The 23,714-nt window shown below is 46.8% G+C and overlaps 1 protein-coding gene across 3 annotated transcripts in view; it reads right to left on the reverse strand.

The window, feature by feature from the left end:
- The window catches only part of LOC147125139 (ADP-ribosylation factor-like protein 6), a 52,382-nt gene that overhangs the window by 23,936 nt on the left and 4,732 nt on the right, over window positions 1–23,714 (reverse strand). For all 3 annotated transcript variants that reach the window (XM_085997942.1, XM_085997933.1, XM_085997950.1), the window contains exons 2-5: window positions 6,912–6,973; window positions 6,412–6,480; window positions 2,807–2,901; window positions 1,971–2,100 (exon numbers count right to left, since the gene is read on the reverse strand). In XM_085997942.1, the coding sequence (XP_085854068.1) occupies window positions 1,971–2,100; window positions 2,807–2,901; window positions 6,412–6,480; window positions 6,912–6,973 (356 nt within the window). The remainder of the gene's footprint in view (window positions 1–1,970; window positions 2,101–2,806; window positions 2,902–6,411; window positions 6,481–6,911; window positions 6,974–23,714) is intronic.

A 23,714-nucleotide genomic window follows, 5' to 3' on the forward strand; every position in this document is an offset into this window, starting at 1 on the left:
ACTGCAGAGGCCAACCTAGTCAAGATGAGGGAGCCATGCAGGTCTCTCAATCAGCCACAAGTGGGCCCTTAAAAGCAGACCGCAAAAATAGAATGCCGGCTCATACTAACTTTTGGCCAGGACTTTCCCAACCATCTCTAGCGATGGTTGCACAATGCTTTTCTCCCTCCCACTCTCGAGGAAGCCAACTTTTGCTAGGGTATGAATCAAAGGCTGTCAGCAGTTTTCAGTACCTCATTCTTCATGTGAGCCTAGACAATGAGGTTATTTGAACTTGGGTGCCATCATAGCAGAACACCATACAGTTTTCACCAGACACCATATGCGCTTTCCAGCAGTTGTCACTGAATAGTGTTCAGAACATCAGAACAAGAATAGGCCATTCAGCCCTTTGAGCCTGTACTGCCATTCTATTCAATCATGGTTGATCTGTACCGCAACTGCATTTACCTGCTTTTTCTCCCTTGCCCAACTAAAACTCTATCAATCTATCTCTTAAAAATTACAATTGATTTAGCATCCACCACCATTTGCAGAGACAATTTCAGATTTCCACGACCCCTAATGTGAAAAAATGCTTCCCAATTTCACTAACTGGCCAAGCTCTAATACCCCCTTGTTCTGGATTCCCCTACCTGAGGAAAAGGTTTCTATGTACCTACTCTATCAAATCCTTTGATTATTTTAAACACTTTGATTAGATCACCTCTTAACCTTATAAATTCAAGGGAATACAAACCAAAATTATGCAACCTGTCCCCTCAGTATTATTCTGGTGAATCTGCATTGTACCCCCTTCAAGGCCAACATATCTGTCATGAGACAAGAGCCCAAAACTGAACGCAGTACTCCAGATGGGGTCTGACCAAGGTTTTGTATAACTGAGGCATCACTTCCTCACTTTTGTATTCCAATCCTCTTACAATAAAGACCAACATTCCATTAGCCTTTTTGATGGCTTCAGGTAAAGGAGCCCAGGTTGATTTTTTTCCTTACCATAGCCCAAGGATGACAAGTCCAACTACAGCAACCCAACTGTGACCCAGCAGAGGTCAGCAAACCCAGTACAAACCTGGGATCATGCCCTCCAATTTTTTGAGCGAAGATCAGTAACATCCATCAACACACCAAATATCAGTTACTCACATCTACCAAACCCAACTACATGACATGTCAGAGGGTCATAGAGTCATAACGGCACAGAAGGAGACCATTTGGCCCACCGGGTCTGTGCTGGCTCTCTGTGGAGCAATCCAGTCAGTCCCATTACCCTGCTCTATCCCCGTAGCCCTGCAAGTTTATTTCCCTCAAGTGCCTATCCAGTCTCCCCTTGAAAACATTGAGTGTCTCCGCTTCCACCACTTCCGTCAGCAGCGAATTCCAGGTCATCACCACTCGCTGCGTAAACAATTTTTTCCTCACAACCCCCTGTATCTCTTGCCCAAAACCTTAAATCTGTGTCCCCTAGTCCTTGTACCATCAACTAGTGGGAACAGCCTTTCCCTGTCTAACCTATACAAACCCGTCATAATCTTGTACACCTCTATCAATCACCCCTCAACCTCCTTTGCTCTAATGAAAACAAATCCAACTTCTCCAACCTGTCCTTGTAGCTAAGATCCCCCATCCCCAGAACCATTCTGGTAAATCTCCTCTGCACCCTCTCAAGGGCCTTCACATCCTTCCTAAAGTGTGGTGACTAGAACTGGACGCAATACTCCAGTTGGGGCCTAAACAGTGCTTTATAAAGGTTCAGCATAACTTCTCTACTTTTGTACATAATACCTCTATTTATGAAGCCCATATGCTTTGTTAACCACTCTCTCAATATGTCCTGCCACCTTCAGGGACCTATGCACATTAACTCCCAGGTCCCTCTGTACTCTTTAAAGCTATGCCATTAAGTGTATATTGCCTCTCCCTGTTCCTTCTGCCAAAATGCAAAATGTTTCTGCCATCCATTCACCTACCACATGTACCAAGGATTGTCCTTGATGTTATCAAGTCCCAACATCTGGGACACCATAATTGATGTCAAAACATTGTTCAGGTCCATTTTATTTGCAAAAAAGAGAATAGGGATTCGTCTGTGCTGGACATCTGCAAGTACAAACATAGTATTCTTTCAGTTTCTGTGCAAAACAAGTTTATGAGTGACGTACCCGAGATCAGAACCACAATATCCTGTTTCTCAATTATCTAGATCAACACAGCATTTATTTTTAATTCATCTGCGCTTTTTTCCTGATAACACTGGCTCTTGCTTGGGCATAGTTCCATGAGCACCAGGAACCATTTCGTCCTTTGCTCAAGTGGCTATTCATCATGTGCGAATCTAGACAGTGAACAAGTTTCAAACTGTTCAACCATTAAGGGCATCACCACTGAACTTGAATTTTTTTCTCACCTGATGGCCACACACATGCACTTCCTAGCAGGGATCACTAGATAATTATAGCAATGGCAAATCTCAGCTAGATCACTGAGCACCAAAGCCAAGTGGAGCTAGAGGGTCCAACTGAAAGGGAAGGTGGAAAAAAGTCAACAGATCTTCTACCATGGATTGCAATACAGCACTTCTACTAACTAACAAAAGCCAAGGAACCATCCTCTCAGAGTACACAAAGCACAGCTCAAGATTCTGCCAAGGAGAGGAAAGAAAAGTAAATAAATTCAAAAGGAAAGTAAAAAGCAGCAACATAGTCTGACATGAATATCTGCACCTTCATCAGAATCCAATTCTGTACAGGGGGAGTTCACTGCATTATTAACTAAAACACACAGCAGACTTTGAGTCCTACATTACCTGGATGAATGAGGAGGGCTTCTAATTCTTCTTTAGCCACAACAATCCTCAGCTTGTCCCCACTGTCAATGACAAAAATAATGGCATGGGCATCCCTGCAATTAAAACAAAAGCATTAGGATTCAAATACCATCACATTTTTTTAAATAGGTGAAAGAATTGTAAAAAATGTAACTTTTTTGGTCATAAAACTCAGACTTCCCTGATGTTGACAACTCTGTGAATCACAAAAGTGTGTCACAGCTTCATGTCGTCACTGAAGCAACAAATGTAATTAGCTGCTTCGTAAGGGTTTTTCATTCTTCAAATGGATACTGTTCAAACCACAAGAATTTAGTGTAGCTTGATTGGTTCTGAGGACACATGACATTTTATGATATCAAGTGGTGCTGCACATAGTCTCTTACTACGATAAGCGGAAGCACCCCAGGATCCACACAAAGCACTAACTCATTTTGACCTGAAGCTAAACTGAGACTATGCAACCAAAATATCTAAGCCTCAAATCCTGAAGAGGAATGATGGGGCCAGATCATGGTCTGTGTAGATGCATATTATTCCAAGAATTATGATGAGCCGACAAGACAGGAAATCTATCCTCCTCTTTCATTTGGCATCCTCCACACACAGGATTCAAGAAATGGATGTGCAAAGACAACAAAATGCCTGCTACCCAGACCTGACCAAGTATTGACTATGTTTGGTCAGTATTGAAAATTACTCCATATGGACACTTTGAAAATATTAGAAAGAAAAATAAGTAAAGACTTGCATTTATATAGCGCCTTTCACAACTTCAAGATGTCACAAACAGCTTTACAGCCAATGAAGTACTTTTGAAGTGTAGTCACTGTTTTAATATAGGAAACCCGGCAGCCAATTTGCGTACAGCAAGGTCCCACAAACAGCAATGTGATAATGACCAGATGATCTGTTTTAGTGATGTTGATTAAGGGATAAATATTGGCCCAGGACACCGGGATAACTTCCCTGCTTTTCTTCGAAGTAGCGCCATGGGGTCTTTTACTTTCACCTGAGAGAGCAGACGGGGCCTCGCATTAACGTCTCATCCGAAAGGCGGCACCTCCGACAGTGCAGCACTCCTTCAGCCTAGATTTTGTGCTCAAGTCTTCTGCAGTTACAACTTTATACATGCCTAGAAAACCAGCAAACTGTTGATCAACAGTTTCAGAAAAAGCTGACATAGCCCTCTAAAAAGCTGACAACTCCAAGAAAGCCCCAAGTAAAAGCCCATGGCATGTGAAAGTAATTACATAGGCTTGTGACAAACTGTAGAAATAGCCAAATTTCCCACACTTTTATTAGAAGAAAAAAAAATGAATGCTCAAAAGGGGGAAAATATAAATGCTAAAAGCACAATATTGATGGTGCATTTCTAGGCGGGCACACAGGCTGTTGCATGGAAATTTTAAATCTTTTATACTTCATAATTAATTGATTTTTTATACAGCATAGATAAAAAAAGGACATGATATTTGGATTTCCAACATACCAATTCAGACCATTACTTTCCCAAAAGTTACCTCAATAAGTATCTCCCACATCTACACACCCACCACACCGCAGTTCACAAAGGCATCCTAACTGTGATATCCGAGTGGTAAGGTCAGAAACTGAGAGAAGCGAGATATTAGGAACAAAACCCAACTGTTTATTGACCCAGTGTAGCAGAGAAACATCTCTTACAGGCTGCAAGCAAAACACACAATTCTTACTGCACGATGGCAAGATGGAGGATTCACCTCTGAGTCATACCCATAATGCAATGCCACATTACCGTATAAACTGGTGTACCAGGACATTGAATACATGACCCATTACCTTAAATACTGGTGAATGTGAAACCTTAATCTTTGGCTCCATCTGGTGGATACCTTAAACATTACATCCCAGATTACTATACTAACCCCCAAGGAAACCAGATCGGACACTGCTTCCTCTCCAGACCCAGCTCGGAGATAATACCCCATCCAACTTGCCACCTTTTCAGAGGAACACTACCCCTCCAGCTCTCCCAGTTCATACTGGCACTACCTCCCACCCCTCAATTCAACCAAGCATTCTTTTCCCCCTCCCCTGTTCAAGCTTTCAATCTCCTTCACCCTATTCAACTCAAGCTGGCATTCTGCTCATAACTATTGCTCTGTACGTTCACCTTACTGTGCAATAAAGCAGGTGAATGATTCAAACCATACCTCACCACATATAATGTTACTTTGGTCCACCTTTGGAGAGATTAAAGAAATAAATGTGCAAAAGACAGTGATATCTGGCTCAGATCACAAAGGGATTTCACTATTATACTACCAGATCCCATAAATAGATGCAGGGCAGTGTGAACCAACTCCCATTAAAGTAAGATGCTCAGACAACTTATGACTCCACTGAACCCAAGAAGTTATCTTCAGTGGTCCTGACTTTGTAACACCTCCCCATTCCCTCTCAGTTAATACTGCCATTCTCCTTCATTTCCCTACCCCAAAGCACTGCTCCCAGCTTCTACCCTCTTTCTCCCCACCCCTCCAGCACTGCTCCCAACTTATCTCTCCCTTTTATTCCCCGCTTTCCTTTCCCCATCATTTGCCATCTATTTCTCCACAAGAACATAAGAATTAGGAAAAGGAGTAGGCCATACCACCCTTCAAGCCTGCTCCGCCATTCAATAAGATCATGGCTGATATTCGACCTCAACTCCACTTTTCCGCCCGATCCCCATATCTCTCGATTCCCCTAGAGTCCAAAAATCTATCTATCTCAGCCTTGAATATACTCAATGACTCAGCATCCACAGCCCTTTGGGGTAGAGAATTCCAAAGATTCACAACCCTCAGTGAAGAAGTTCCTCTTCATCTCAGTCTTAAAATGCCGACCCCTTATCCTGAGACTATGACTCCTAGTTCTAGACTCTCCAGCCAGGGGAAACAACCACTCAGTATCTACCCTGTCAATCCCCCTCAGAAATCTTATGTTTCAATGAGATGGCCTCTCATTCTTCTAAACTCCAGAGTATAGGCCCAATCTACTCAATCTCTCCTCATAGGACAACCCTCTCATCCAAGGATCAATCTAGTGAACCTTCGTTGCCCCGCCTCCAAGGCATGTATATCCTTTCTCAGATAAGGAGACCAAAACTGTGCACAGTACTGCAGGTGTGGTCTCACCTTAGCCCTTTACAATTGCAGTAAAACTTCCTTACTCTTGTATTCTAACCCCCTTGCAATAAAGGCCAACATGCCATTTGCCTTCCTAATTGCTTGCTGTACCAGCATGCTAACTTTGTGTTTCCTGTATGAGGACATCTAAATATCTCTGAACACCAACATTTAATAGTTTCTCACCATTTAAAAAAGATATTCTGTTTTTCTATTCTTCCTACTAAAGTGAATAACCTCACATTTACCTTATTGCCCAGTCAGCACCAGTTTTTTTGTTTCTTAACTCATCACTTTACACTCAAGAATGTACTTTAGGATACATATAACCCAGAACAGATACCTTAAATGAACAATTCACAGTTTCTGTCCAAGCACACAATGGCACTCATGCATTTTACATTCTGTATTATTTACGGTCATCTCACTTACTTATAGTAGTGTTCCCACAGGTTTCGGTATCTTCCCTGGCCAGACATATCAAACACTGTGAAGGTCATGCTGAAATAGAACAAAGCAACCAATAGAAAAAAATAAATTGAAGACAAGAAAGAATGTAAGATTACTGTAATTTAGTGAATGCTTGTTTATTCTTCTCCATCCCAGCCGTGTTGTCAGAAGAAGCTATGAGCAGACAGCAAGTGCACGTGGAGAAAATAAACAAAAAATGAAGTTTGTGATCCAGTGGGTTCAGCACAATGTCCTTTCATCTTTGGGGCTTGGGTCCGAATTCAGTCCAAATTAATACCTCTGCCTGTAAGCTGTAATGATCCAAACTAAAATGGGCTTGAAAAGTCTCAAATTAATTATTAGTATGTGCTGGCCCACCACAGAAAAGGCTCAGAATTTGGACATCTCACGCTAGAGGCCACATGGATGCTGTACAAAGCGGCAGGAGGTGGGGAAGATTTATATATACCCATTTACTATACCTGGATGTAGAGAATTTCTCCACACTAAATCCAATTGTTGGTATTATATCCATGGTTTGTGCCTGAAAAATAAGGGGGAAAGTTAAGATCAACTTAAAACAATCAGTATAGGGAAATTTTGTTTTAACTGTCCATCCTTTTTCACTTCAAACATTGTAAAGCCATTTTTATGGACACTGAAATTACAATATGACAATTAGTAGTCAACTGGGATGTAAAACCACAAGGACCCAGTTTCATTTCTCAGTCTGTGCAAAATTAACTCCTCTCAGCCAGCACTGTGGATGTGCTCTTGGGATAAGGAGAAGGAAAATCAGGCAGGGTTCCTATGCCTGGCCACTTTCCATTGACTTCTGCTGTGTCCACCTCGCCCATAACCTCCCGTTTGAATCCCTAGTTTTCTGCTCCATCTAAGGAAACTAAAATAGCAATAACCAGTGTCACAAATGAAATTCTGGGACTATAGTGCATTATCCCTCCTCATCCTCCTCAACCTGCACCTTTGATATACCATCCTCCTTACAACAGTGACTCCACTTCAAAAATTACTTCATTGGTGGTAAAGCGCTTTGAGACATTCGGTAGTCATGAAAGGCGCTATATAAATGCAAGTCTTGGCAGGTGCAGCAGGCGGTTAAGAAGGCAAATGGTATGTTGGCCTTCGTAGCAAGAGGGTTCGAGTACAGGAACAAGGATGTCTTGCTACAGTTGTACAGGGCCTTGGTGAGACCGCACCTTGAGTATTGTGTGCAGTTTTGGTCGCCTTACCTGAGGAAGGACGTTCTTGCCATGGAGGGAGTGCAGCGAAGATTCACCAGGCTGATACCTGGGATGGCAGGAATGACGTATGAGGAGAGATTTTGTCGATTGGGCTTATACTCACTGGAGTTTAGAAGATTGAGAGGGGATCTCATCGAAACCTATAAAATTGTGTCAGGTCTGGACAGACTAGATGCAGGAAGGATGTTTCTGATGGCCGGGGAGTCCAGAACCAGGGGTCATAGTCTAAGGATAAGGGGTAAGCCATTTAGGACTGAAATGAGGAGGAATTTCTTCACCCAGAGAGTGGTAAACCTGTGGAATTCTCTACCACAGAAGGCAGTAGAGGCCAATACATTAAATATATTCAAGAAAGAATTGGATATATTTCTTGAGGCTAAAGGGATCAAGGGATATGGGGAGAAGACAGGGACAGGGTACTGAATTTGGATGATCAGCCATGATCTCATTGAATGGCGGAGCAGGCTCGAAGGGCCAAATGGCCTACTCCTGCTCCTATCTTCTATGTTTCTATGTTTTTCTTTAACACCTGTGCTCTTCAGTCCAGTTCCAAGAGACTGCCTTTGCTTGGTTGCGCTCTTGCCTATCCAAACAAAGCAAGAGTATCTCTAGCAATGGCTTCTCTTCCATACCGTACAGTCATCTTCAGAGAGCCCCAAGGACCCATCCTGGGCCCATCTGCATATTGTACTCCAACAACATTCTCATCACAAGCCATGGGGTCAGCCGATGGCACCCAGTTCTACCTCTTCACTGTCTCTCGAAATTCTCTGCTATCTCTGGCCTATCAGGTGGCTTGTCTGACATCCAGTCTTCATCCAGCTAAACATTACAAAGACCGAAGCTACATCTTCAGCCCGTGCCACAAATTCCATACCCTCGCCATTGACTCCATTTCCCTCCTGACCACTGCTTCAAGTTGAACCAGACCCCGAGCTAAGTTTTTTGTCACGTTTCATATCAAAAAGACCACGGGGGAGAAATTGACTACAGCCCCGTTTGGGGCGCCAGCCTCACCAGGACGCTAAAAGTAGCGCCCTGGAAACATTCGTGGCTGCCCGCCGGAAATTCAGTGGTAGCGCCCCAAAGGGAAGCGCGGCGCTACTGGAGGCGCCCCGCATCCCTCTTGGGGTGCTGCGAGTGAATATTGTTGCGCTACGTGCCGCAGCGCCACACGTTGCGTTACGTCGCGCTGTGGTATTACAGGCCTTCCTCCCCTTCTTAAAGGGGAGGGGCCTTGTGCAGCGCAATCTGGGGCCCAGCTGGGCCCCCGAGGATCGTGATTGCCGGCAAAAGAGCCCGGCACCGAGGAGAAGTGCCGGGCTCTTGGAACGCAGCCGGCACTCCGCGGGGGGGGGGGGGGGGGGGGGGGGGGGGGGGGGGGAGGTTCAGGAGGCCGGGGACAGGAGCGCAGGCAGGTGCCCAACAAAAATGGCCGCCCCGCACCTCTCCTTTAATTTGCACCTCCCCCGCCGCAGGTAGGCCCCCCCTGAACCGGTCGCACATAGCGTCCGGCGGTAAATCAGGGGGCATTTCCAAATATCGTGGCCGGGGCATCAGCAGGGCGCTGCGCACACCGATGACGTCATCGGTAGCGGCGCAGCGCTAATGGCTAGCGCCACCACTAGCATCCCGCGGAATTTAGCGGGAGGCGTGGGCAGTGGCTTGCGACCCACTTAGCACTCTCTTAAGGCGCTAACGGGTGGCGCAGCCAACTGAATTTCTCCCCCCACATCTCCATGGCATCAACTGCCTCTTTCCAAGCTCAGCCGATCTGCTGCCGAAGCCTGACTTCATGCTTTTGTAACCTCCAGAATTGATTACTCCAATGCGCTCCGGCCAGCCTCCCACCCACCATAACCTTCAGCACATCCAAATCTCTGCTGCCCATATCCTATTACACACCAAGACATACTCACCAATCAACTGGTTCTCACTGACATACATTGGCTCTTGGTTCCCCAATGCCTCCAATCTAAAATTCTCATCCTTGTATTTAAATTCCTCTGTAAACTTACCCCTCCCTTTCTCTGTAACCTCCTCCAGCCTACAAACACCTCCACACTCTCCATTCCTCTGACGCAGGCCTCATGCACCACCCCCTTCATCCCACCATTGATCATCATGCATAGTTGTCTGGATCTCACAATTGTGCGAAAACACCATTAACTGAATTGACACACTTTAGATAAAGACAAGAGCAGCCTCTTTAATTGGATCGCATGATAGTCATCGGAAATATAGGAACGTAGGAATGGGAGATAGGCCATTCAATCTCTCGAGCCTACTCCACCATTCAGTCTCTCGAGCTTACTGCACCATTCAATCAGATCATGGCTGATCTGTACGTCAACTCCATTTATGCGCCTTTGCCCCATATCCCTTACCTAACAAAAATCGATTGATCTGAGTCTTGAAAATTGCAATTGACCCAGCAGCCACAACCTTTTGTGGGGGAAGGAAGGGAACGAGTTCAAGGTTTCCACTACCCTTTTGTGTGAAAAAGGGAATGCAAGCCAAGTTTATACAACTTGTCTTCATAATTTAACCCCGTCAGCCCTGGTATCATTCTGGTCAATCTGCCTTTTCCCCCCCCCTCAAAGGCCAATGTAGCTTTCCTGAGATGCAATGCCCAAAACCGAACGCAGTACTCCAAATGAGGCCTGAACAAGGCTCTGTACAACAGGAGCATCACTTCCTCAGTTTTGTATTCCACTGTCCTGAACTTCAATTAGCCTTTTTGATTGTTTTTGTACCGTGGTTTGTGTACACGGACACGCAAATTCCTTTGCTCCTCCGCAGTTCCTCGTCTCTTTCCATTACTCTTGGAATACAATTAATTTTAAACATATTTTGTCCCATCAAAGGGTTATGCATAATCTGAAAGCACTATGTTGACTTTTAAATGAACCTTGCATTTTGTGGAATTTTAATACCAAGATAGTTAAAATAAAAACATGTTCAAAATATTTATTTTCAGATAACAGAGTAGAGATGCTTTTGTAGATGAGGTTAGTCTTCTACTCACTCAAACATCTGATCCAAGACTATACACTCCAATTGACCTCTACTTTTTATTCCTAATATTTGATATTAAGGGTAAATGAAATGTATAAAATGTGTTAATTGTGGTTACTAAATGCATATACCAGGGCCTCCAGTAGTATTGGTCACAGCAAATCAAAGGCTACATTGTTTCATAAGGAAAGAAGCATATGCCATGTAACATAATTATTATTCTGCAAAATGTACAGCTAGATGTAACTTGGCCTGATCCTTCAACATTACAAGCACTAATTACTGTAAAACATATCCTACTGGACACATTCTGAGTTCAATTATAAAAACAACTTGCATTTATATAGCGCCTTTAATATAGTAAAACATCACATCATGTGCAGCATGTCACAGTACCATTATAAAACAAAATTTGACACCGAACCACATAAGGCACTATTAGGTCAGGTGGCCAAAAGCTTGGTGAAAGAGGTGGATCTTAAGGAGTGTCTTAAAGGAGAGAGAGGTGGATAGGCTTAGGGAAGGAATTCCAGAACTTAGGGCCTTGGCAGCTGAAGGCACGGCTACCAATAGTGGAGCGATTAAAATTGAGAATACGCAAGAGGCCAGAATTGGAGGAATGCAGATATCGGAGGGTTATAGGACTGAAGGAGGTTACAGAGGTAGGGAGCAGTGTCCCCTGTAAGATATGCGGTCGCACACCACTCCAGGCAACCCATGCAGCCAGCTTACCAGCATTTCAATGTAAAAACCATACATGCGCGGTATTTTGAATGGCCGGCGCAGCCTCTTAAAGGGGTCACGCAGAGCCAAAAAAAATCACAGGGAACATAGATAGGGAGAGGCGAGGCTATGGAGGGATTTGAAAACAAGGATGAGAATTTTAAAATCAAGGCACTGCCTGACTAGGAGCCAATGTAGGTCAGCGAGCACAGGATTGATTGGTGAACATGACTTGGTACGAGTTAGGATACAGACAGCAGAGCTTTTGGGCGAGCTCAAGTTTACGGAGGGTGCAATGTGGGAGGCCGGCCAGAAGAGCATTGGAATGGTCAAGTCTAGAGGTAACAAAGGCATGGATGAGGGTTTCAGCACCAGATGAGCTGAGGCAGGGGTGGAGACCGGCGACATCACGGAGGTGGAAGTAGGCAGACTTGGTGATGGAGAGGATATGGTGTCAGAAGCAATGTTCACCTTGGGTGCATGGTCACTTTAACGGGCTGCACAGCCCATTCAAAGTTTCGTACATGCGCAAATTTTCACATTTGAAACGCCAGTCTCGGGCTGCACAGGACCAACCGGCAGCTGCGTTGGGAACATTGGTCAGAAGCTCAGCTCAGGAGCAAATAGGATGCCAAGGTTGAAAATAGTATGGTTCAGCTTCAGTCAGTGGCCAGGGAAAGGTTTGGAGTTGGTGGCTAGGGAATGGTGTTCGTGGCAGGGACCAAAGACAATGGCTTAGTTCTTTGCAATATTTAATTGGAGGAAATTTATGCTTGTCCAATACTGGATGTCGGACAAGCATCATGACAAACAGGCGGTGGAGGGGTCGAGAGAGGTGGTGGTGAGGTAGAGCTGGGTATCGTCAGCGTACGTGTGGAACCCAACGTTGTGTTTTCAGATGATGTCACCGAGGGGCAGCATGTGGATGAGAAATAGAAGGGAGCAAAGGATAGATCCTTGGGGGATTACAGGCATAATGGTGCAGGAGCAGGAAGAGAAGCCATTGCAGGTGATTCTCTGGCTATGACTGGATAGATAGGAATGGAACCAGGTGAGAGCAGTCCCACCCAACTGAACAAAGGAGGTGCTGGAGGAGGATAGTTTAATCAACCATGTCAAAGGCTGCAGACAGATTGAGAAGAATGAGGAGGGATAGTTTACCATGGTCACAGTCACATACACTGTCATTTGTGCCTTTGATAAGGGTTGTTTCAGTGCTGTTGCAGGGGCAGAAATCTTATTGGAGGCGTTCAAACATGGAAAGATGGGTACAGATTTAGGTAGGGCTCTTTTTAAAGTCTCTGGTGCATGTCAAATTTCCAGCATCCGCAATATTGTGATTTTGTATGATTGTTAAGAACGTTGACATTTACACCAGACCTGCCCAGCTCTCCATCCATAACGTGGTTGGGTGCTGCTTGTCCTTTGCCATGATGTGCCCTGTTGGAGCTGTTTGTACCTCTTTCTTCTGCTGGTCTGGAGCAGTTATTCTGATTGGTCAAGCTGACCACGATGACAGCTCCCTATTCCGTACAATGTTGCTGGTGTTTCGATGGTATGAAGTCTAGCGTTTCCACTTGTGTTACACACAATTTTAGCACACAGCCAATAAGCAATAAACAAGGAAGTAAAGCGCACACAACAATCAAAAGACACTCGCACACTCTGCTTTTCATTTTACCAACTAAACCACAAAAAGGTTACAGTACATATGCATATACCTTGCAAATGAGTATCGAGATTACATGCCAAATGCTATTACTCATTTTTTATTTACCAATCACAAATGCAATCAGCTATATCATGTGGCTCATGCCTAACGTATTGGGTTCCGCCAGGACCATTTAGCTCTAGACCTCATTTCAGCCTTGGTCCAAGCATGGGCAGAAGAGCTGACTTCCAGAGGTGAGCCAAGAGTGACTGCCCTTGACATCAAGGCAGCATTTGACCCATTGTGGCACCAAAGAGCCCTGGTAAAACTGAAATTAATGGAGATCATGGGGAAAACTCTCCAGTGGCTGGAGTCATATCTAGCAGAAAGGAAGATGGTTGTTGGAGGCTAATTATCTCAGCCCCAGGACATTGCTGCAAGAGTTCCACATGGCAGCATTCTAGGCCCAACTATCTCCAGCTGCTTCATCAATAATTTCACTCCATCATCAGGTCAAAAGTGCGCCTGTTCGTTGAAGGTTGCAGTGCTCAGCTTCATTCGCATTTCCTCCGATAATGAAGCAGTCTATGTCCACATGCAGCAAGATCTGGGCAACATCCAGACTTGGGCTGATAAGTGGCAAGTAACACTGAAACCACACAAGTGCCAAGCAACGATCATCTCCAACAAGAGAGAGTCTAACCACCTCCCCATGACATTCAATGGCATTACCATTGCCAAATCCCCCACCATCAACATCCTGGGGGGTCGCAATTGACCAGAAACTCAACTGGACCAGCCACTTAAATGCCATGGCTATTAGAGCAGGTCAGAGACTGGGTATTCTGCAGAGAGTGGCTCACCTTCTAACTCTCCAAAGCCTCTCCACCATCTACAAGGCACAAGTCAGGAGTGTAATGGAATACTTTCCACTTGCCTGGATGGGTCCAGATTCAACAGCACACGATGATCAAGCGGACTGCTTTATTCTGGATGGTGTTGATCAGCAGCTCATTCACCACCTTAAACATTAAGTCCCTCCATCACTGATGTACCCTGGCTGCTATCTACAGGATGTACTGCAGCAGCTTGCCAAGGCTTCTACATGGGAACACCATCACCTCCAAGTTCCCCTCCAAGTCACACACCATCCTGACTTGGACATATAGCACTGTTCCTTCATGGTCACTGGGTCAAAATTCTGGAACTCCCAATCTTACAGCAATGTGCGAGTACCTTCACCACATGGACTGCAGCGGTTCAAGTCGGCGACTTACCACCACCTTCTCAATGGCAACTAAGGATGGGCAATAAATGCCAGCCTTACCAGTGATGCCAACATCCTGAAAATGAATTTTTTTAAAAAGCAGTGACATAATCTCCTAATATGGTAAGGAGAGAAAAATGAATAGCAGAACTTTAAATACATTGAAAAGTATTTTTTTTTTTAAATATACAATCTCTATGAAAGCTCAAGTCAAAGCAAAACGGGTAACTGCACGAGAAAAGGGGCAGCAACAACTGGCCAGTTAGGGAAACACTGGCACGCTTAGAAGCAATTAAATCAAGTCCCAGAATTGTAGATGTGTGGCAAAGCCACCAAGGGACTCCTGTATATGACTATATAACTGCCTTTAACAGAGTGCTACAGCACCTATGTTTGTTTACTGTTTGTAAATAACCCGTTCTCGGTAAGTTCCAGAACCAGCGCGATGACGTCATCACGTTGGTCACGTGACGTCCTGAACGGCGGGAAATGTGAGGACGTCATGACGTCAGGCTGGGAGGTTCCCAGGTCAGACCTCGTGAAGCCAGCCTTAAGAAAAGACCTGTTGATTGTTTCTCCTGCATTCCATTGTTTGTTCTTTAGTTTACATTAAACTACGTTTAATTATCGGACTGACTCGACCTCAGGATTTCAGCTAGGGATCTGACGATTCCTACAGTGGTGACCCCGAAGCTTCGCGGACGATTTTCGCGGAGAAAGCACGATGCAGCACGATGGATGTTAATGCAGTGACCTTGAAGCTCCCTCAATATTGGGAACAACAGGCGGCCTCCTGGTTCGTCCAAGCGGAGGCTCAGTTCCAACTTCGGAACATCGTGCTGGATCAGACCCGTTATCTTTACGTGATCTCCGCACTGGACAGCTCGACGGCTTCGAGGATCAGCAGCCTGCTGGAAAACCCGCCCGTGGATAACAAGTATGATACGCTTAAGGCGTGACTAACGCAGGTTTTCGGCCTCACGAAAGCGGAGCGCGTGCGACGTTTACTCACACTGCCCGGGTTAGGCGACGCCAAGCCGTCTGAGTTGATGAGCCAGATGCTCACGCTCCTTGGTTCTGAGCCGCAGTGTTTTCTGTTCCGGGAACTGTTCCTGAGCCAGCTACCCGAGCAGGTGCAAGCAGCCCTCGCCAGGTCAAAGGCTACGGACAGTGTAGCGCTCACGGCCAAAGCCGACACTATTTATGCGGTGATGCAGCAGGACTGCGCCACCTCAAAGCGTCCCGCCCCGAAGAACCCCGCCTTGGCGCCTCCATCATCCGGTCTCTGTTACTATCACGCCCGTTTCGGCCCAAAAGCCAGATGCTGCCGTCCTCCCTGTAGTTTCGTGCCTAATGCAACGAGAAAGCAACAGCACCAACTGCGTGAACGGAAGAACGACCCCGAGGTCGGTTTCGCATCTACGATGGCGGTTGGAGATTCCGGGAAATTACTTTATATCACCAACTCCATTTCGGGCTGGTGGTTTTTGTGTGACACGGGCGCCCAGTGCAGCATCCTCCCCGCTTCGCTCCTCCAAGTCAGGGCCGGGAGGCGCGGTTCTCCACCCCAGGCCGCCAACGGCAGTGCTATTCGTACGTTCGGGAAGCGGCGGATCCAGGTGCGTTTCGGCGGGCAACGTTTCCTATGGGAGTTTATCACCGCCCAAATCGCACAGGCAATCCTCGGCGCTGACTTCTTCTGTGCCAATGGCCTATTGGTTGATTTACGCCGCCACGTTTGCCTCCATCCCGTGCTTTCGGGGCTTAGGCACGACTCACACGGTTTCCTGCACCGTGCCGGCGCCCGACGACTTCGCCCGCCTTCTCGGGGAATTTCCGGATCTAACTCGGCCCACCTTCTCGGCAACGACCGCTAAACATGGTGTGGAGCACCACATCGCGATGATCAGCCCTCCGGTCTATGCCCAGGCTCGGCGGCTGGAACCCAGTAAACTCGAGGCCGCGAAGGCGGAGTTCGCCACCATGGAGCGGCTGGGGATTGTTCGCTGGTCGGATAGTCCCTGGTCTTCGCCACTTCATATCGTCCCTAAGGCCGGCGGTGGTTGGCGGCCCTGCGGCGATTATCGGCGCCTCAATGAGGTCACGACACCCGACCGGTACCCAATACCATACATCCAAGATTTCTCCGCACATTTGGCGGGCAATTCGTTTTTTTCCAAAATCGACCTCGTCCGGGGGTACCATCAAGTGCCCGTCCACCCCCAGGACATCCAGAAGACGGCGGTCATTACCCCGTTCGGACTGTTTGAATTCCTCCGAATGCTGTTCGGGCTCAAGAATGCGGCGCAGGCGTTCCAGCGCCTTATGGATTCAGTGCTGCGGGATCTTAAGTTCCTGTTTGTGTATCTCGATGACATCCTGGTCACCAGTACTTCGAAAGAGGAACATCTCAGCCACCTGCGCCTCCTTTTTCGCCGCCTCCGTCAGCATGGCCTCATAATTAACCTGGCCAAATGCCAATTCGGGCTGCGACAGATCGACTTTTTGGGCCACCGCATCACTGCAGAAGGAGCAGTGCCACTTCGGTCGAAGGTGGAGGCGATGGCTGCTTTTCCACGCCCGCAATCCGTTAAAGTGCTCCAGTAGTTCCTCAGTATGGTAATTTTTTACCATCGGTTTGTTCCCCGGGCCGCGCAGCTTATGCGGCCACTCTATGAGGCACTCAAGAGGGAAACCGGGGAAGGAACCTATGGTCTGGACACCAGAGATGGATTGCGCTTTTGTGGACACGAAAGATGCTCTCGCAAACGCAACGATGTTGGCGCACCCGCTGCCTGGTGCCACCATCGCGCTTACGACTGACGCTTCGGACTACACCGTAGGCGCCGTGCAGGAGCAATGGGTCGACGGGACGTGGCAACCGCTGGCGTTTTTTAGTCGCCAATTGCGTCGTAACGAACGCAGCTACAGCACGTTCGACGGAGTTGCTGGCGTTGTTTCTGGCCATCCGCCATTTTCGTTTTCTGTTGGAGGACGTCAATTCACCGCGTTTGTGGATCACAAGCCCCTGACGTTTGCCATGGCCAAGACGGCTGAGCCGCGGTCGGCTCGACAGCAACGACAGCTCACCTTTATTTCTGAGTTCACCACCGACATCCGGCACGTGGCCGGCAAGGACAACGTGGTCGCCAATTGCCTCTCGCGTGCGACGGTCCAGGCCGTCCAACTGGGACTCAATTATTCACTCATGGCTGCTGACCAAGCGGCTGATCCGGATACGCTAGCTTTCCGTACCGAATCCTCCTGCCTTCAGCCAGCGGATATGCTTTTCCACTCGGCCGGCACCTCCTTGCTCTGAGACGTCTCCTTGGGGGACCCCCGCCCGATCATTCCGCTGTCCTGGCGTAGGAACGTTTTCGATGCCATCCACGAGCTTGCGCACCCTGGCGTGAGGGCTTCACAAAAACTACTGGCGTCCAAGTTCGTCTGGAGAGGGATGCGTAAGGATGTCCGCGACTGGGCCAACACCTGCGTCGTGTGTGCCAGCGGGCTAAGGTGCAGCGGCACGTCAAAGCTCCCGTAGCCGTTTTCAAAAAGTACCGGAGCGGCATTTCGATCACGTCCATGTCGACCTCGTTGGCCCACTACCGCCGTCACAGGGTTTCACACATCTCGACTATTGTCGACCGTACCACCAGGAGGCCATTACTTTGACGTCCACCACCTCCGCGGGTGTTGCCCGGGCTTTTCTTTCCTCCTGGGTTGCACGTTTCGGCGTTCTGTCTGATATTTCGTCGGACCGTGGGCCGCAATTCTCGTCTGCACTGTGGAATGCCGTAGCCTTGGGTTTGGGCACCAAGCTCCATCGGACCACGGCTTACCATCCGCAGGCAAATGGACTATGTGAGCGCTTTCATCGGTCCTTGAAGGCGTCGCTGCGGGCCAGCCTCCAGGGGGCCGCATGGATAGACAGGCTGCCTTGGGTGATGCTCGGGTTACGCACAGCGCCCAAAGAGGACCTGCAGGCATCGGCCGCCAAGCTGGTTTATGGACAGCCACTCCGGGTGCCAGGCGAGTTTCTTCCGTCACCAACGCGACCTTAGTCGGCAGCCGAACAACTGGAGGCCCACCGGGACGCAGCTCAATCTTTTAGGCCAATTCCGACGTCACGTCACGGTTTGCCCGCGTCACACGTTCCGCCGGAGCTTCTGCAGGCTAAATTAGTTTTTGTCAGGCATGACGCCCACCGTAGTCCTCTCACACCTCCATATACAGGCCCTTTCCAGGTACTGCAGGCGGGTGCCAAGAGTTTTTTAGTGGACATCGGGGGCAAGCCTGACCACATTTCCGTGGACCGCCTCAAGGCCGCACACCTGGACCTCGGCCAACCGGTCGAGGCAGCGCAGCCACCGCGTCGTGGGCGGCTGCCCGCTGCCGCCACACCTGACCAGACTGTTCCGCAGGCCAGCTCATCGTCTGCCCAGCCCATTCCACTCCGGGAATATCGGAGTCGTTCGAACAGGCTTGTCCGACCTCCTCTGCGATTGACTTTTGTGGTTAAAGACACTTCTGGGGGGGGGGGGGGGGGGGCGCATGTGGCAAAGCCACCAAGGGACTCCTGTATGACTATATAACTGCCTTTAACAGAGTGCTACAGCACCTATGTTTGTTTACTGTTTGTAAATAACCCGTTCTCGGTAAGTTCCAGAACCAGCGCGATGACGTCATCACGTCCCGAACGGCGGGAAACGTGATAACGTCATGACGTCAGGCTGGGAGGTTCCCAGGTCAGACCTCGTGAAGCCAGCCTTAAGAAAAGACCTGTTGATTGTTTGTTCTTTAGTTTACATTAAACTTCGTTTAATTATCGGACTGACTCGACCTCAGTATTTCAGCTAGGGATCTGACGATTCCTACAGATGCATCTTAGTGCTACAAGTGGGAGCTACAGGTCTGTGAAGAGGATCTCTGCTATTTTACTGCTACAAGCATCTGGAAACCCACCCACTTTTTAAAGCAACATTATATCAAAAGCTTTTCTCTCAGTGCTACTATACCCTAACATCCATTTCCCACTCCTAGAAGACCCTTTCCTACTACTGCCAGACACCATGATTACCCCTCCCGGCTTTTACAATTCTCCACAGGATTCATCCAGATCCTTGCACCCTTGCACGCGCCCACAGTCATGATCCTCATCTCAGTAAATCTTAGCTGTACTCTCTTATCGGGGAGGGTGACAGAGGCAGACCGAAAATCCAAAAGGAGCGTGTGAGAAAGAGAGGCAGACAGAAAGAGCCAACCGAGAGAAACAGAAAGCAAAAAAAAGAGAATGAGAGAGCACAAGAGACGAAGGATATACGGCACAAAAATAGGCCATTCGGCCCAACCAGTCCATGCCGGCATTTATGCTCCACTCGATCCTCCTCCCATCTTTCCTCATCTAACTCTGTCAGCATAACCCTCTATTCCGTTCTCCCTGATATGCTTATCTAGCCTCCCCTTAAATGCATCTATACTATTTGCCTCAACTACCCCCTGTGGTAGCAAGTTTCACATTCTCACCACTCTCTGGGTAAAGAAGTTTCTTCTGAATTCCCTATTTGATTTCTTGGTGACTATCTTATATTGATGGCCTCTAGTTATGATCTTCCCCACAAGTGGAAACACTCTCTCTGTATCTATATCAAAACCTTTCATAATTTTCAAGACCTCAATTAGGTTACCCTTCAGCCTTCTTTTTTCAAGCGAAAGAGACCCAGCCTGTTCATTCTTTCCTGATAGGTATACCCTTGCATTTCTGGTATCATCCTTGTAAATCTTCTCTGTACCCTCTCCAGTGCCTCTATAACCTTTTTATAACATGGTGACCAGAACTGTACGCAGTACTCCGTGTGGTCTAACCAAGGTTTGATACAAGTTTAGCATAACTTCACTACTTTTCAAATCTATCTCTCTAGAAATAAACCCTAGTGCCTGGTTTGCCTTTTTTATGGCCTTGTTAACCTGTGTCGCTACTTTTAGTGATTTGTGTATTTGTACTCCTAGATCCCTTTTCTCCTCTACCCCACCCAGACTCACACCCTCCAAGTAATATGTGACCTCCCTATTCTTCTTACCAAAATGTAATACCTCACATTTATCTGTGTTGAAATTCATTTGCCAATTATATGCCCATTCTGCAAGTTTATTAATGTCCCCCTGTAATTTGTTGCAGTCCTCCTCAGTATTAACTATCCCCCCCAATTTGGTGTCATCTGCAAATTTAGAAATTGTGTTTTTGATTCTAAAGTCTAAATCGTTAATATAAATTGTGAACAACAGTGGTCCCAGCACTGAATCCTTGTGAAACACCACTACCCATCTTCTGCCACTGTGAATAGCTACCCTTTACCCCACTTGCTGCTTTCTGTCTTGAAGCCAGCTAGCTATCCATTCTGCTACATGTCCACCGACTCTGCATTCTCTGACTTTCGTCATTAGTCTATTATGTGGTTGCTTATCTAAGGCCTTTTGAAAATCTAGATAAATTACATCTACTGCATTACCCTTGTCTATTCTCTGTTAGCTCTTCAAAAAATTCAATGAGGTTCCCTTTTCACTATTCATTTATATTTTTCGTTTCTAGATGTTCTTCTATTTTCTCCTTTAGTAGGGATTCCATTATTTTTCCTACCATCGATGTTAAGCTGACTGGTCTATGGTTCCCTGGACATGTTCCATCTCCCTTCTTAAATATAGGTATTATGTTAGCTATCCGCCAGTCCTCTGGCACTGCACCTTTTCCAATGAATTATTAAATATGTGTAGTAATGCCTCTGCTATCTCATTAATGTTTAGCTTATTCTTGATTTTAGCAGAATATATTTTTCCTGGACTCTGTTGAACACCATTTTAAATGTTTCCCATTGAGAGTTCTGAATTAGGTGTGGGAACATAGAATCATAGATTCATAGCATGGTTACAGCACGGAAGAAGGCCATGCGGCCCATCGAGCCTGTGCCGACTCCCAGTTAGTCCCACTCCTCTGCCCTTCCCAGAAGCAAGATAGCCTACCTTGGAGCCACTAACTGCTCTAGGCTCTCAAAGCCTGTCCTCCATAGGCACCCTCCAACTGTCAGACTCCACCCAGTGGATAATCAGTTACATTTCTTTCCATCATGCCCCAGAGGCAGTGGCTACTGTGGAAATCTGATTGCTAATTATCTAAGCAGGCAGCAGGGGAAACTTCCCAGACTATTGGAGCAGGGTTCCCAACATTGAGAGAAGGGGGTGCGGTTCGTCTGGATAATCGAGAGGCTGGAAGGGAAGGAAACCATTACAATGGCTAGTAGATCACTAGACAAGAAGCAGCAGGGGGAATTGGGACCCCAGATAGGAAGAGGGTGTGGATACAGATAGTGGGTTTCCAAGACTGCTCGGGTTTCTTCATAACTGCTCTACAATGGACTTGATGAAAAAATTGGGAACATTTTGGTACCTGTCTGTCAATGTATGGCCAGGCAATTGTTTTTTTACTTTAAAAAGAGATGAGAGCCAGAGCGGCAGAGTACTTTAAACAGCACGGGAGCGGAGAGCCAGAGCAGCAGAATACTTTAAGTCTGGTAAATAGAGGCATGGCAGGGCAGCTCAATCCCATGATTTGCACATCCTGTGCCATGTGGGAAATCCTGGACGCTTACATAGAAACATAGAAGATAGGAGCAGCAGTCGGCCATTCGGCCCCTCGAGCCTGTTCTGCCATTTAATGAGATCATGGCTGATCATCCAAATTCAGTACCCTGTCCCTGCATTCTGCCCATATCCCTTGATCCCTTTAGCCTTAAGAAGCATATCTAACTCCTTCTTGAATATATTTAATGAATTGGCCTCAACTGCCTTCTGTGGTAGAGAATTCCACAGGTTCACCACTCTCTGGGTGAAGAAATTCCTCCTCATCTCAGTCCTGAATGGCTTACCCCTTAGCCTTGGACTGTGACCTCTGGTTCTGGACTCCCCCGCCATTGGGAACATCCTTCCTGCATCTAGTCTGTCTAATCCTGTTAGAATTTCATAAGTTTCAATGAGATCCCCTCTCATTCTTCTAAACTCTAGCGAATATAAGCCTAATCGACCCAATCGCTCTTCATATGTCATTCCTGCCATCCCAGATATCAGTTTGGTGAATCTTCGCTGCACTCCCTCCATGGCAAGAACATCCTTCCTCAGATAAGGCGACCAAAACTGCACACAATACTCAAGGTGTGGTCTCACCAAGGCCCTGTACAACTGCAGCAAGACATCCTTGTTCCTGTACTCGAATCCTCTCGCTATGAAGGCCAACATACCATTTGCCTTCTTAACCGGCTGCTGCACCTGCATACTTACCTTCAGCGACTGGTGCACAAAGACACCCAGGTCTCGTTGCGCTTCCCCTTTTCCCAATCTATTGCCATTCAGATAATAATCTGCCTTCCTGTTATTGCCACCAAAGTGGATAACCTCGCATTTATCCACATTATACTGCATCTGCCCAATTACCCAACCTGTCCAAATTATACTAGAGTTTCTCTGCATCCTCCTCACAGCACACACGCCCACCCAGCTTTGTGTTGTCTGCAAACTTGGAGATATTACATCTAGTTCCCTCGTCTAGATCATTAATATATATTGTGAATAGCTGGGGTCCTAGCACCGATCCCTGCAGTACCCCACTAGTCACTGCCTGCCACTCGGAAAAAGATTTGTTTATTCCAACTCTTTGCTTCCTGTCTGCCAACCAGTTCTCTATTCAAGTCAGTACCTTACTCCCAATCCCATGTGCTTTAACTTTGCACGCATCTCTTATGTGGGACCTTATCGCAAGCCTTCTGAAAGTCCAAATACACCACATCCACTGGTACTCCCTTATCTATTCTACCAGTTACATCCTCAAAAAATTCCAGTAGATTAGTCAAGCATGATTTACCTTTTGTAAATCCATGTTGACTTTGTCCGATCCTGTCACTGTTTTCCAAATGCTCTATTACATCTTTTGTAATGGACTCTAGCATTTTCTTACTACCGATGTCAGGCTTACTGGGCTATAATTCCCTGTTTTCTCTCTACCACCTTTTTTAAATGGTGGGGTTACATTAGCTACCCTCCAATCCATGGGAACTGTTCAAGAGTCTATAGAATTTTGGAAGACGACCAGCAATGCATCTACTATTTTTAGGACCACTTCCTTAAGTACCCTAGGATGTAGGTTATCAGGCCCTGGGGATTTATCGGCCTTCAATCCCATCAATTTCCCTAATACCATTTCTCTACAAATACTGATTTCATTCAATTCCTCCCTCTCATTAGACCCTATGTTCCCCGACATCTCTGGGGGGTTATTTGTGTCCTCCTTTGTGAAGACAGAACCAAAGTATGTATTTAA

Source organism: Somniosus microcephalus, chromosome 1 (assembly GCF_052327205.1).
Source record: "Somniosus microcephalus isolate GS21.2 chromosome 1, FLI_Smic_1.0, whole genome shotgun sequence".
NCBI lineage: Eukaryota > Metazoa > Chordata > Chondrichthyes > Squaliformes > Somniosidae > Somniosus > Somniosus microcephalus.